The sequence below is a fragment of the Triturus cristatus genome, chromosome 9 (genome assembly GCF_964204655.1).
Source record: "Triturus cristatus chromosome 9, aTriCri1.1, whole genome shotgun sequence".
NCBI classification, from domain to species: domain Eukaryota; kingdom Metazoa; phylum Chordata; class Amphibia; order Caudata; family Salamandridae; genus Triturus; species Triturus cristatus.
Genome location: NC_140592.1, coordinates 134,919,609 through 134,935,314, shown reverse-complemented (window position 1 = coordinate 134,935,314; position 15,706 = coordinate 134,919,609). Strand labels below are relative to the sequence as shown.

The following is a 15,706-nucleotide window of genomic DNA, read 5'->3' as shown; positions in this document are numbered from 1 at the left end:
ATTTTTTGTTTATGTAATGAGACCCTTAACATATGATTCTAAAGTAGCTGCAGCTTTGGCATTCGGTTTTAATTTTGTATGAGGTGCACGAATTAAAACTTTATTATGATCTAAACGAAAAAGGAATGGAAATCACTATAACTAACTAGGTTATCCACTGAAAAATGTGATGTAACTGTACCAGCCTTAAATTATCGGAACTTAATGTAGAAATGGATGCATCCCCAAAATAGTTCAATGCATAAATCCAGCACATGAAGAATACATTATTTTGTCTACATTCCCTCTGAGCCAAAATAGTTAAATACGTAGGTTTAGATCATGAAGAATTAATTATTTCGTCTACATATCCTCTGGGGTCTTTCATCTTTTCATTTAAGAACATTTTCTATGCATTTAAATAAGAAAATGTGGCAGACAGAATGAATCGTTGACATGACAGTATAATTTCTCTTTTAGAGTTGGCTACAGCTTCACCTCTAATTTATTGACTTTGGAACATTCCATAAAGATGTCATAATTTAGGGGCCTATTAGGATCCCGGCCGGATCACCACCGCCTGCCCGGCAGTGGCGATCTGCCCGCCAAATGTCCCTGTGTCACCCCCCGCCATATTAGTATGGCGAGGGGCACTGCGGCGGACGGAAAGAACGTCAGCCGCTTTTCTGCCGGTCAGATTGCCGGCCGGGCGGAAAAGGCAGACAACATGGTGGCGATGCCTTGCAGGCACTGCCATCCATATTATCATGTGCATTTTTAAAGGCATTTCCATGGCAGCGATGCCGCCATGGGAAGGCCGGTGAAAAATGCTTTGGGGGGTCCGTTACGGGCCCCCAGGAGTGGTGGGGGGGCTGCACTTGGGGCATACACAAGGTGGCAGGCACCACGCTGTGCCTGTCACGTTGTGCATGCCAATGCACAACATGCACATTTCACATTGCGGTGGGTGCTGCTTTCAAGCACCGCCCGCCACAATGTAACATAAGCGGGATGCGACCGCCAGGGTGGCGGTTGCATCCTAATGGGCCTAGGGGGACCACCGCACCTCTGGCGGTCGGTCCCGATTTCCGTGTCCGCCCGCCATCGTAATGGGGCCCTAAGTTATTGTTCTTCTCGTCTGGTTTGAATCTCGATACAATTGGTAAGTCATTTTTTTCATTAATGATTTGCCCCAAAATGCCTTTGCATGCCATTTTTGAGGGAAGTTCCTTCTATTTGAAACCTTTGTATTGTACAATTCAAGGAGGAACGACTGACAGGGCAAGCATGCTAAGATCAATTAAAATGGAGAAGTTGCGTTTGGAAATTATTTTGGGCCTCATTGGGTAGTGTTAGATTCTGACGTATTTCCTGGTTTACGATTTCTTGTAAATATGGGAATGCTTCAGATTCCATGGGTGTTGTATGGGAACACCTATGGAACGCCCCTTTCACGCAGCGTTCTGCGTGAAAGTTGCACATATTTACAAGGGCATGAAAAGCCACGTAAAGAGGCCAGAACATATTGCACAAGGGTCCTCATAAATGATACCCTATGTTTTCATATTACAGAATGTGTACTTGGCCCTATATTTACTAAAACTCCCGCAGTGCTGCATCGTGTAGCATTGCATGAGAAATCGTTTAACTTTGCTGCCTCATTTAAGCGCTATATTTACTATAAGACGCTGCGCAATACAAGGGCAATCCAAGAGATTATTATAGCTGGGCCTTGGAGTGCGAATTTGCAGGTATTCACACACGCTTAGAAAAGATCAATTCACTTCGTAGCCTATGTAACTCTGTAAAATATTTCAGTATCTGATTATAAGGGTATTATGTCTCTTTAGGTGTTGGAGTTAATGCACAGGTAGTTGGCAAAAATAAAGATGGCAGCACAGGTAAAGCTGGAAAAACATACATTGGAAAGCTTGGATTTATCAGCCAGAAGATGGGTATCAAAGTGGAAGTGACAACAGAGATCGCTACGGTGTACATTCATCAACAGAAAAGCTCTTTCCACTGGAAAGAGTCAGTCAACATGACTCAAGGAGGGTAAGAGGCCTCATTAAATTGATTGAATGGCTGTAACAGGTAACCGTACATGTCTAAATCCAATGCTTTGAACCATCACATGGGGATTGTTTGTAAGGAGTTTATACATCCCACAAATGTGTCCTTCAATGTCTACATAGTGGAATCCTTTGGAAAATTGAAGTGTCCGATGTAGAGATATTAATGTTTGTGCCACTAGTCTGCAAACTAGTCTGAAAAACCGAAATTGAATTTGGAGGACCTGCAGATATGGGAGAAAGTGACAGACTATGTGGATTTTCATAAAAACACGCTGATATGCTTTCTCTGGGGATGGAGGATTTGACTGTGAGGGATGTGGATGACAGCTAGTTTCTGTGTGTTGTTACAGGCTTATGTCAATTTTGTGTGTGCAGTTTATGGGCAAATTAGTGTAGCTATATTTATATAGCGCAAACTCGACCCGAAGGTATTGGAGCACTTTACATAGCACCGAGAGAAAGGGTAATCCTGTAACTGATACGGCTGTGACAGCAACTTGTAAGACAGACCGCCGCCGGGAGCCACCCGATCAGTTCCTGCCTGGCTTCACTGAGCGAACCATCGCGGAGCGGAAACGGAAACCAGAAGTAGAGCCAGCGGAGCTAATGGAGGCGAGAGGCCGCCGGCGCCCGATTCTGTTGCGCCCGATCCTGTGCACAACAACCGGCGCTCAACCTAGCGCTCGAACCTGCCGGATCTTGTGCGACTGTGAGGTAGAGGCGCAGACAGAGCGAGGAGCCGCGGAGCATTCAGCAGGAAAGTAAGGAAATCAGCAGGGAGCTGCGCGGAGCAGCGCTAGTGCCAGCAGGGGGCGCAGAAGTCTGTTGCAGACCAATTGCAAGGCACAAGGTACCAGGAGCATCATGTGTAAGGTGTTGGCTTACACTGTTTGTTTGGGGGTTGTATAGGAGCTTGCACAGGAGTGGAGAAAGGCAAGGCAGGCAAAAGAGCTTCTTGCAAGTTAACTGCTATTATGATACAAAAGCTGTACGCATGCTCCTGCTCTGGTGATTTGTGACTGAAAAGGAGGAATTACTCTGTCGTGCCAAACGCCGAAAACTCCACTCCCCCGTTTCAGTAGCCCAGCCCTACGCTACCCGTCTTACTTCAGTGACAGCAATAGCGTGAGCGTCAGAGGCAGCGCCTCTGGATACTGGTACTAAAAGACAGGTTAAAGGTTACTGGACTTTTTAAAGGGTTTAAAAGGGTTTATAGGTTGTACTCTAAAAGAGCAAGAACCTAATTTGGGGATTATAGAGACTGTGAAATCTTAACCTAACCTAAACCAAGCATTAGGGATGGCCCCCAAGAAACTCAAAAAGAACCTGGAACCTAAACTGAGACCAAGAGTGACCCTAGTTAACCCGAGTGCCTCAGAAGGAAGTGGAGAGAGCCCTGAGCCGAGCCCAGAGAAAAAGGCAAAGAAAAGAGCAAAGAGATGTGTGGCCGTAAGCAAAAAACAGGATGGTACTGCCGCAAATTCGCTAAAAGAATTTGTTATTAAACATTTTTTAAAAAATTCTCACCAACAAAAGCCCCCGATACAGAAATAATAGAGACTGCGCCGCTGAATGAGAGTGTGAGTAAAAGTGGGAACGGGATTGGGAACATCTCCCTACCGCTTGAGGATCACACAATTGAATCAGTAACTATGGCCAATCAGTCTCTGCAATTCATATTATCGTCACCACGGTTGTCCTCTTCACCACGAGGTCTTTTTATTTATGAACAAGAGACAGGACACCGGGATACCCTGATTTCAGAGGAGGACTCAAGGATGGAGGAAGAGGATGCACCTGGTAGAGAGTTAAATCAAAGAAGGAAAGAAAAGCAAAACCCGCTTGAGAACTCAAAAAAACCAGTGATAGAACAAAGCGTGGAATTGAATCTAAACTCTGAACTAAATTTGGAACTTTCTGCTACACCCGCTTCGTCGATGCTGGACCTTATGTTAATACTACAGAGAACTCTAGAAGGCCTTCTAGAAGTCACGCTGACAAACAATGACATCTTAAAAGTACAGAAAAAGTACCTAGCTAAGATAGAGGGTGAGCTACAGGGGATTAGATGGCAAATGCCTTCTATGGTAAGACCTGTCCCAGATATCGAACCACAGCCTATGGTAGAGGAACACCTCGAACCAGCTGACTTATCTAAAGAAAAAACAGAGGTTTATATTTCAAAATGGCCAATGAGAGTAATAAAAAGAGGCGAGGTCTCTAGATTTACGCCAGCAAACAGAGTAGGGCGAGTAGGAAGGAAACCATTAAAAAAGGGGAGTAACAAGATAGTGAAAAGATCAAGGGCGGGTGAGGTCGAGGTGAGAGGTGAGGGTAGGGTGCAAGAAATAAAGGCACTCAACCCCATCAGGAATATAATGAGGAAGAAAATCCCAAAGAAACAAAACTAAAGGGCGCAATTAGATAGTAACTCAAGCACGCAGGAGAAACAAGTTAGGAATAAAACCCCAACTCAGACTAAAAATCCCGGTAGTTGCCTGGGTCATGGCTATGGAGGAAGCCTTCAAACCAGGAATACTCCGGTGGTAGGAATTAATAGGCCCACAAATCAGATAAATAAGGTACAAATGATACAACAGCAGGCATTAAAAGGTGCAAGGAAGGAGGGTAAGTGGTTATATTTTGAACCAATACCAATAGGTAAAAGGGGTAAGAAGTTAAGGAAGAGGTTGCCGCTAAACAGGTCACAACTTCTGCAAGTGTTCGCCAAGTGCCCAAATTTGAAAGGTATAGGGTCAAATGATTTAAGACAAGTGGGATTTAGCCAAAATTTAGAAGGAAAGGATGTGACCAGAGTATTGATGTACTCGGACCTGGTAAAGATTACGATTGAAAAAGCAGAGAGTGAGGTACAGAAAGAAGGGATACGGATACTATCCGAAGAGGAAGTACAAATAGAAGTAGAAGGGAAAGAGCGGCAGGGTAAGAATTTTTAAGGTACCATGCAGGATTAAGAAAGAGACAGGTAAGGACAATTAATATGGAAGAACATGAAGGAGTTGACTTGGGAAACCTAAAAATAGTAGTAAATAATTCAGATGTGGAAAATTGGTGGGGAAACTGGAGTCAGGGATCATGCCACGAAGGTCCCTCAAACAGGTAAATTGAGGGGCGTGGGGAGGAAGGATCCCTAGATGACGTTGTATAGGTAAAGGGCATGCCGCATGGCATAAGAATAGCTTCCTGGAACATAAATGGTCTCGGAGATCAATCCAAACAAGAAAATATAAGGGAATTAGGAAAAAACACTGAGATCATCTGTATCCAGGAAACTTGGCTATGCGGCAAGACCCCGACATTCGATGGCTTCCGCCAGTTTAATCGCTTAGCAAAGAAGCAAAGATTTGGGCGCCCTGCAGGGGGAATAATGACATTGCTATCAACCAAAATAGTGAAAAAGGTAATCGAAATAACTGTAAAATGTAAATGGTTACTTGCATGTAGGGTAACTTTATCTACCTCTGACAAAAAGAATACAATGGTGCTGTTAAATGTGTATATGCAATGGGGTTTCAGAGAGGAATATGTTGTCGAAATGGGGAATTTTAAAGATGATATGGACACAATTTGTGAAAAATATGGCATGGATCTGATCATACTAATGGGCGATTTTAATCATAAACTGGACCCAAAGAAAGTAGAGTGTTGGTTCCAAGAATTGCTGGAGGCTTATGATATAATACAAGCAACTTTCCCAGACTGTGTATGTACATCCAATGATATTCAGCTGGGAAATTATTTGGGATTTAAAAGCCTCTTTTGTCTAAACGGAAGATCAACCTTAGACTGTCCAGCAAAGAAAACATTTAATTTAAGTTTGCAAAACTGCCCAATAGATTATGTATTTACGACACCCTGGTGCTTCCAACAAATTCAAGATTTTAGGATTACTAATAGAGAAGGAAGTGACCATAACCTCTTAGAACTAGAGCTCCCAGATGTACATTTGAACCCCTGTAATAAAGTTATTCAACAAGAGGTGGGATACCCCAGGCGGATCACCACAAGACTAACAGAAGAGTATGTAGCCCGGCTAGTAAAATTGCAGCAGAACTTAGATCTGGGCACATTAAGTGGCCAGAGTTCGGATTGGTATGTGAATAAAATTGAAGAAGTGGTCCAAAGCCTCAGCGATGGTCTGAGGAAAGACAAAATAGATGATAAAAGGAACCAAAGAAAGCCGGAGAGACAAGGAAGATGCTTTACAAAGAATTGTTTGAAAAAGAAGAGAGAATTGAGGAGAACAGCACGTAGCCTAAGTATAAAGTATGATCAGGGTAAGGCTGATATCCTCATGAAATTAAAAAGAGAATATAATATGTTAATTAGGAGGGCAAAAAGAGAGTATAAAGAAGACTGCTGGAAAGAGCTGCTTGAGGCAATAGAAACAAAGAATATACGCCAGTTCTGGAAACTAATTCCATCAGCAGTAGATCACCCTGCGGCCAAAATGAACTGTGTGGTAGAAGAAGCAGCTTGGGAGGAATATTTGCTGGAATTATATAGCCCAGGCAGAGAACCAGAAGAGGGTTTGCAACCAGATTTGAGCGGTCTAGTAGCAGTTTTAAAACCCGACTTTTCGGCCTCTAAAGTGAAAAACACGATAAAACGTTTGAATCTAACAAGTGCAGCAGGTCCAGACAACCTCCCTGCCCTGATAATTAAAACTCAGTTGGACTGGTGGGCAGAATTCTTTGCTAAGATGTTCCAAGTCATTTTAGAAACTGGGAAGTTCCCTAACAATTGGAAGGGTGCAATAATAAGGGCCTTACACAAGGAAGGCGATATGCAAGCCCCAAAAAACTATAGATTAATTAATCTAATAGATATTGGGGAAAAGATTTTCACAAAAATAGTATTAGGTAAACTAAAAGATTGGGCAGACCAGAACTCAGTGGTACCGGTTGAACAGGGGGGATTCAAAGAAGGTCATTCCACTATAGACCACTGTTTCGCCCTCTGGGCACTTGCCCGGAAGTCAATAGAACAAAAGGGGAAAATGTACTGTTGTTTCGTTGATTTCCGGGCAGCCTTCGACCTTGTGGATTTTAAGAGCTTATGGGAGTGCCTGATAAAATATGATATACCGGAAAGCCTATTGATCATCCTAAAGGAACTACATAGAGGGAACTGGGCCCAAGTAATAAAGGACACACAAGGGTCACTGACAAAGAAAATAGCCATAGGAAATGGGCTAAGACAGGGCTGTGTCCTGGCCCCCCTGCTTTTTGCAATATTCCTAGCCGACCTACCTGCAGCACTGGAAGTAGAAAGAAGCGCAAGTCCCAGAATGAATGGAAGGAAAGTAGCAAGTCTTTTATATGCCGATGATCTTGTAATGATTCATCAAACGGAACTTGGGCTCCAAAGGAAATTAAATGCTTTTAAAGAATACTGTTAGGCAAAGTTTTTAGTTGTAAATATGGATAAAATGAAGATTTTATGTTTTGGCAAGAGAGATAAAAAATTTAGTTGGTATTTAGGACAAACAAAACTGGAAATAGTAAAAGAATATAAATACCTGGGCCTTTGGTTCGACAGCTCCCTAAAATGGTGTACTCACCTAGAAGCCCAAAAAACAAAAGCTTTTTCATCTATCTGCGGGCTGAAAAAATTTAATAAGGACTATGGGGATATGTCGCACAAACCTATGTTAAAAGCTTATGAAGCTATGATCCCACCCCAAGTACTGGATGGGGCAGAAGTCCTCCTTCTAAGTGGTAAAGGAGGGTGGGATCGGGAGGAGGGTAAGGCCCTAAAAATGCTATTGTCCCTACCAAGCTCTGCAATGATCCAGGCAATTAGGATGGAGTTAGGAACAATAGCATGGAACAGCCAGGTCCAAATGTCTTTGGTAAGATTCTGGAAACGCCAGAACCCAGGGGGAGTGCAGAAAATCTCACACTGGTGTAGCGAAGAGATCCAGCATAGTAGCTTAAAATGGGCAAAGGAAGCGAGAAGGAAAATCCAGGTAATAATAGGGAGTTTAAATGTGAGCACTATACAGCACTCCCTGGATGTAGAATTTACAAAGACGTCCCTCAAGTACCAAGGCATGGAGCAGTCAAGGAATAATGACTTCGAGTACCTGAGGAAGAAAAAATCGGTCCAATGTATAATAAACTCCTGGGTAAATGCTGCATGGTATCCATACCTAGAAACTCTGACAAACTGGGCTTAGGTGCGAAATCCTAAGGATACGAATTGGCATTAACCCATGGTTAATGGAGGGAGTAATAAAGTCAGAGATGTTACACTCAGATGAAACATGGAAATGTGGCCTTGGGACCAAATCTGGAATCCAGCATATATTGCTGGATTGCCTTACAGTTTTAGAATTGAGAAAATTGTTTTTACGCCCAGTATTTTTAAAATATGGAATAAGTTCACGAGCCCAAGCCATTGTGTTACTGACAGAAATTATAAGTCTTGACATTGCTATTGCACTAGGAATCTACATGAAAGGCATACAGCGTTTTGTATGGGATAAACTTTAGCAAGGGTAGGAATTGTATCTATTCTTAAAATCCCTTATTCTGAGTATATAAGCAACAAAGCTTAAAGAACAGTTATGAATCCAACGGTTTTAATCAACTGCTGCTAATGAGAAAGGATGTGGATAATGAATCCCCTTTAATGAGAGTATCAATGATACCGCCGACTAATAACTTTTAATGGTATTTTAATTATTTAACTGTGTATTTAATATTGAAAATATTGATGCTACCAGGGAAGAAGGTGGTTACTGGTCCCCTTTTAACAAAGTATTAAGCTAAATTATTTCTAAGGAATCAGGTGATTTTATCTGTTTATGTGATCCTTTTATGTATGTTTTTATTGTTTATGAGATCTTACATGTGTTTAAAGACTATGGTCTAAATAAACAGAGTTCTCTCTCTCTATCTTTCAAAGATAAAAAGTGTAATGACCGAGCCTTCTGTTTACCTGCCTCTTGTTTATGAAACTTCCTTACATTTTAGAAAACAAAGGAAGCATAGGCAGAAATACTTACAAATAGTTGTTGTTTAATGACAGGCTAGTACAAAATACATATAAGAAAGAAAATGTTTTTTAACTACTTCCTTCCTGAAAGTAAATTAACAAAGCGCAAGGTAGGTGGATTTAATTATTTTTTATTTAATTTTACATATCCCCCCGACCCCACCCAGCCCCACTCCTCTTACCTGTACCGCCTGCGCCTGCACCATACATGAGGAGGTGGAGATTCTTTTGAATGAAATTACATCCTGGAATATGTCTGGAGGCAGAGTTCTCAGAAGGGGTGGCAGAGAACTCTGCTTAAGCTCTGTACAACTCCAAATGTAATTGAATAAAGGAAGAGTATTCTTTTGACATAAATCACACACACACAGACACCTGACAAACATCACCCTTGATATTACGTAAATCCCCCACCCTAGCCTCTGCCCTCTTCCCTTTGGACTGCATGACTTTGCAAGCAATACACAATTCCAATTTATAGCACGCAGCTCATCCTCCTCAAGAGGAAGTGGAATTTCACTGAGGCGACTGACATTGTAGTGAATTCTGTTTTTGATCACTACATAATAATACAAGATTTGCTTTCCTTCACCCTCAGTGGAGTGAAAAGTGTGGCCAATTGCCAAGAACTCACAAACTCTGCACCATGTGGGGGATCTCAAATAGAAGTGGCAGGTCAAGAGGAAGTAAGCGAAGGGATACTTTTCTAGGATACATGTGGTCCAGGCAATGTATGGAGGGAGACAGGTATCATATCTCTGTTTCACCCACATCACTGAAAGTATCCTCTCCACCATAAACAATGCACTCTTGACAAAGGCTCACCCAAACTCGGGGGAGCTGCCCATACAGCAGTACAACAGGACCAGAACAGGCGTAGCAACGCCAATGAATGCCATTAGGGATTCGCGTCCTGGTGGCGCTGCACCAGAATCACTTTTAGGGCTTCCGAGTTGTTCTATTGCAGTGTGCGCCAATCCCCGCCAATAAAAATGTCCACAAAGCTGCAAGCAGGTCGCTTTTTTCCTGTGTGCTGCTTCAGGAAGGACGCCACTCCCCCGGGAGTATTTTTTTTTCTCTTTTCCCTTTCTCAGTAGCAGGCAAGAACGAAATTCACCAAAGTGGTTAAAATATTTTTGGCTCCAGCTTGCTTTCTCACATGCGCAAGTCTGAACGCTTCGAGCTAGTTTCACCTGGTGATAGATGTGGTGGAGTCATGGCTGTTGAATTCTCCTCCCCTTGCATTAGCAGGAGTGTTGAATGTGAGTTAAGCTGTTGTTTCTGTATGTGTAGTCTACTAATTCTAGCTATGTTTACTTTTAGGTGCTTGTGTTTATATTAAAAACAATTACATAAAACTTTAAAAATAAAAAGAGCTAACACATTCTAAAACTTACCAAATCTCTTTCCTTTATTTCACAATGTGCTGTAAGTGTTAATCTCTGCCTCCACTGAGTTGTGCCTTGCAATACCTGTGAGTGGCTCTTTGTGGTGTGGGACTTTCTCCAATGCTTAGCTGGAGTAGACTTTAGCCTATTTGTTAGTGATGAATACAGGCCCCAGCTAGGCCCGCAGGACACAAGGGTTCGCTCTCCTGTAATGGAATCTATAAGGAAGTTGGCACGGAAACTGCAAAGTACAAAGACAGCATTTATTAACCCTTAAGGGTGGTCCTACAATCCACACAACACTCTTCAGTATTGCATAGAGTAGCACAAAGAACTTTCGTACATGGTCCCCTTTTATACACAACAGAGGGGCTCATAAGTGGGTGGATACAACATGAGGCAAGGAATGTTACCTTTTATGGACATTTTCGATACAAGATCAATATGTGGGCGGAGCTGACACACTCCTTGAGCCCGCGAAAACATGGTCAAGCAAGGCTAACTGATAACAGATGTGGTCAAGTCTGGGCATGTGCTAGATGGACAAAGGAGCTATTTATAGACTGTTACTAGGCAGATTACAAGAGCAACTAACACAGAGGTTGGACTCTTCTCGTGGGGAACACGTGGAAGCATGACAATACAAGATGGAGTTCGAACTTCGGTCAACATAACAGAGAAAGCATGCTCTATAAGAGGGGAATTAATGTCTTTAGTAAATGCTTAATCACATCGTTGTTTCAATTTACAACAGACGACCCTTTCAGCATTTACTGAAGACATCCGGTTTATTAGGATAATCATCATATATGTCAATCGTCATCATTTCTTCAACTTCTTTAGCTAGACGTTTCTGGTGAGCAACATCGGCAATAGCTTTCTTATCGGGGATACAAAATGATACACATAATGAGCAGAGTGAAGGACCACACTGAATGCAGATACAGCATGAAAACAGAACCGCTACAATAATGCAGAGACCAGTTAGAACCTTCCATCCCCAGGCAGTAATTAACGCCCAAAACCATCCAGAAAAGGACCAAGTGCCGTTTTCCGTATGGATCTCAGCTGCAATTTTATGCAGTTTATTGATGGCATTATAAACTGATGGCGTATGATCAGGGATAAACACACAACAGCTACTTCCAATAATTTTACATGCTCCTCCTCTGTCAGCTAGCATAACGTCTAATACCATACGATTCTGCAATGCAACAATTCTAGTAATCTGCAATTCCTCCGAGCAGCAGCAGTCTGATTTGTCACAGCTTCTACCACTCTTGTTAACCTTCGGATCTTCCTACTGTTCAGGGCAGCTCCAACAAAGAAAAACAGTCCTAAGTTAAAATCAATATACTGCTGCAGACTGGTATCAGTCTGATCTACATCATCAATTGATAAAGTACGTTTATACCTATTTACAGTCACATTATTCAATAATTTCAGATCCTTATGATAAGATGCGGGTGCTAGGAATACAGGAGGTAATAGAAATGATACATAGCATACCCCAGACCACCCAGCCGGCAGACGGTAATAACCTTTATTTCCACACACAAAATACGTATTATGGGAGGCCAAGAAGGTACTATTGTTCAACCCATCAATATTCAAAACAGTAATGCAATCACTAACACCAACAGGAATAAAACCCACACTCTGGACACACAGGTCCGCTTGAGCTTGTGCTACTTGGATCACAAATTTGTCTTTTCCCACAGTGTCTCTTGTGTTCGTGAAGATGTAGGGGATGGATTCATTGTCTGGTCGGTACTCTTCCCACTCCCAAATTGTCCCATTCGCTTGTGGATACCCATTTTTGTCTTGATGGCATTCTTTATTAAGTCTGAAAAGCAATCGTCCCACTGTCGGTTTCCGAGTGGCAAAAAGCAAAGTATACCATGCTCTACAAGAGCCATTATGAGAGAAAGGAAGTGGTATAAATGGCGTTCCTCCTTTCTTCTGATGAGCTGGCATCATCCCACATATCCAACAGTTCGTAGCATTCGTAGCAACGTGGGTATGATGCAGCATCTGGATGAAAGTGTTATTCAAGTAAGATTGTCGATGCTTCAACTCTTGATACGGTAATGTATAAAAGTAGTGCTCCTCAGGCACCGGAGTTGTCAACACAAGAATCTTCCGAGCGGGAGTTACATCCTCCACGAACCATGTGGTTATCCCAACAATGGCTACTGTCAACATGAACCCTAATGCACAAAGGATCTTCTTTTTCTCCATGTCAAGGTAAAAATGAAACCCAATATCTTCCTGAATCTAAAAGTCTGTCAGAACTCTTCCCCTTGGGCAGCGGTTGATTTCTTCACCAGCGGGCCAAGACGGGTGTCGCTACACTAATGCAGGGCTGATCCCCCCCCCTTGCCTCATCGGCTCTCCGTTTCACTAACCCAAGGGCCGTTCTGACAGTATGTCCCGGTACTGAAAAACTCACTTCCTTGGTCGAAGATGATATCGCCTTCCTCCAGGAGTCGCGTGGTCCGGAAAGAGCTCCTCAGTGGCGTTTGGCTCCGCAGCACGGCCTGTCTCTGCAGCCAAGATTTCTCGTTGATCGGTCAGCACGGCAGGTTCCACCAATCCGGGCGGCACCTTCCTACAGTGCAGGGAATGGATCCAATTCTTTCTGTTGGAGACTCGCACAGCCGTCCTCGTTGCGAGGAGGACCTGCTCAGGACCCACCCATCTCGGTTCCAAGCTGTTCGTCCTGTCGAAAACTTTCACCATCACGTGGTCCCCAGGCCGGAGACCATGTCCTTCACCGGTAGACCGATCAGGGAGCGCCTCTCGGACCTGTTGATGGATAGAAACCAGGTTATCCGTTAACTGTGCCAGATAATCGTTCATCATTACACAAGGTACATCATACACAGCCTTAGGTCTTGGTGGACCCCAAATATTCATTGGGCGTCCAAAAACAATTTCGTAAGGTGTAAGGCCAGTTCGAGAGTGTGGTACCGATCTAATTGACAATAACGCCAGTGGCAGAGCGTCTGGCCAAGTCAAAGACGTTGAAGCTTGAATTTTAGCGATCTTAAGCTTCAGTGTACCATTATACTTCTCAACTAGGCCTGCAGACTGAGGGTGAAACACGGCGTGGAACTTCTGAGTGATGCCTAGGCCCTTCAAGACATACTTTATAACATCCGCTACAAAGTGAGGCCCATTATCACTCCACAGAAGTCTGCAGACGCCATATCGAGGGAAGAACTCTTTCAGCAGCAGCTTCGCAGTAGTCATTGCAGTATTGTCTTTCGTGGGGTACGCTTCAACCCATTTGCTGAAAGCGCAGACCACTACTAGAACATACTTCAGATTGTTACAGCGCTCAAGCTGGATGTAATCCATCTGCAAAACCTCGAAGGGCGCAGTAGGTGTCACAAACCCTCCTGCTGGGGTTCGAGTACCCTTTCCTGGGTTGTACCTCAGGCAGATCATACAGGTCTGCACCACCCTCTTTGCTGTGCTAGCAATCTCTGGATGCTCCCAGACTTGGGTAAGCAATTTCACAATTGCGGAAGCTCCAACATGTGCTAGCCCATGTGCCATCTGAACCATAGGCTGTACAAAAGCCGTGGGTAATTTCCATCTATCCATCTGCTTATTTCTCCAGCAACCCTCGTCATCCAGTCCCCCTCGCTAGCCCATTGTTCCCGCTCTTTATCAGAAGCGGTCCTTTGCATTTCTCGCACTTCCTCCTTCGCATCATGCCATATTTCCACCTGTGACTTTACTACATACACGGCAGTAGTACCGGGCTGCATCGCAGTTTCCCGTGCTACTCGATCTGCCAACGCATTCCCTTCTCCAACTTTGTCAACTACTTTCCTATGGGCGCTACACTTAACGATAGCAATTTTCTTTGGGTATGTCAATGCGGTTAAAAGATTGTGAACTAACTCTCCATGCATTATCTGTACTCCATGTGACGTTAAAAACCCTCTCTCCTTCCAGAGTAGGCCGAAATCGTGCGCTACTCCGAAAGCATAGCGGCTATCTGTATAAACATTCACACATAGTCCTGTACTGAGCTCACATGCTCGTGTTAATGCTATCAGTTCCGCTGCTTGAGCTGATTTCTGTGGTATGCGTGCTGTCTCCACTATCGTTTGCAATGTGGTAATCGCATACGCTGCTGAAGTCGTACCATCTGGTAGCTTCAGACATGATCCGTCCACCCACAGTTCTCCATCTACGTCTGGAAAGGGCGTATCCTGGAGATCAATACGACCCTTTGTTTGTTCCTCAGTCACGAGAATACAATCATGCGCTTTCTGCGCCTCAGGCTGGGTCTCGGGGTATGGCAACAATGTTGCCGGGTTTAACGTTACGCACCTTTTTAACGTAATATGAGGAGCCAAAAGCGTCAACTCATATCCCGTTAAACGGGCACTGGTCAAATGCTGCGTCTTTGTTTGATTAAGCAGGGCATCAACAGCATGGGGGACTAATACCAACAGCTTATGAGATAACACAATTCCCTCGCTTTGGCGTATTGACACAGCTGTCGCCGCAACCGAGCGAAAACACCCTGGTAATGCTCGGGCGACAGGATCATGTACAGCCGAAAAATATGCACAAGGGCGCTGCTTATCGCCGTGCATCTGCACTAAAACTGACAATGCACATCCATCTTTCTCATGCACATACAACGAAAAGGGTTTTGCATAATCAGGGGTCCCTAACACTGGTGCTGAACAAAGGGCCTGCCGTAGTTGCTGAAAGGCAGTATCACACTCATCTGACCAAGGGATTGGGATAGGCGTGTCCTTTGTCAAGAGGGCTAATAATGGCTTAGCTATGTGCGAAAACCCCAATATCCACTGTCTACAAAAAGAAACAAGACCCAGAAATGCACGCACATCCTTCTGTGTGGACGGTCTCGGTGTATCCAGAATTACTTGGATACGATCCGGTGTGAGTGCACGTCCCTCCTTAGACAAAAGGTGACCCAAATAAGTCACCTTTGGTCTACAGAATTGCAATTTCTTCCTAGATACCTTATGATTGTGGGATGCTAAAAAGGAAAGTAAGGATAACGTACTTTTTTCACACAACTCCAGGGTGTCAGCCGCCAGCAAGATGTCATCGACATATTGAATGAGGGCGACACCCTCGAGCAGAACAAAAGAATCCAATTGTCTTTTCAAAGCCTGACTGTAAATGCTAGGGCTTTCTGTGTAGCCCTGGGGAATCCTACAAAAACGATAAGATCTATTATTTAAT

General features: G+C 43.6%; 1 protein-coding gene across 2 annotated transcripts in view; it reads left to right on the top strand.

Annotated features, from left to right (window-relative positions):
• LOC146797519 (inter-alpha-trypsin inhibitor heavy chain H3-like) overlaps positions 1 to 15,706 on the top strand; it is a 415,853-nt gene that overhangs the window by 333,091 nt on the left and 67,056 nt on the right. For both annotated transcript variants that reach the window (XM_085624536.1, XM_085624537.1), the window contains one exon: positions 1,830 to 2,034. In XM_085624536.1, the coding sequence (XP_085480662.1) occupies positions 1,830 to 2,034 (205 nt within the window). The remainder of the gene's footprint in view (positions 1 to 1,829; positions 2,035 to 15,706) is intronic.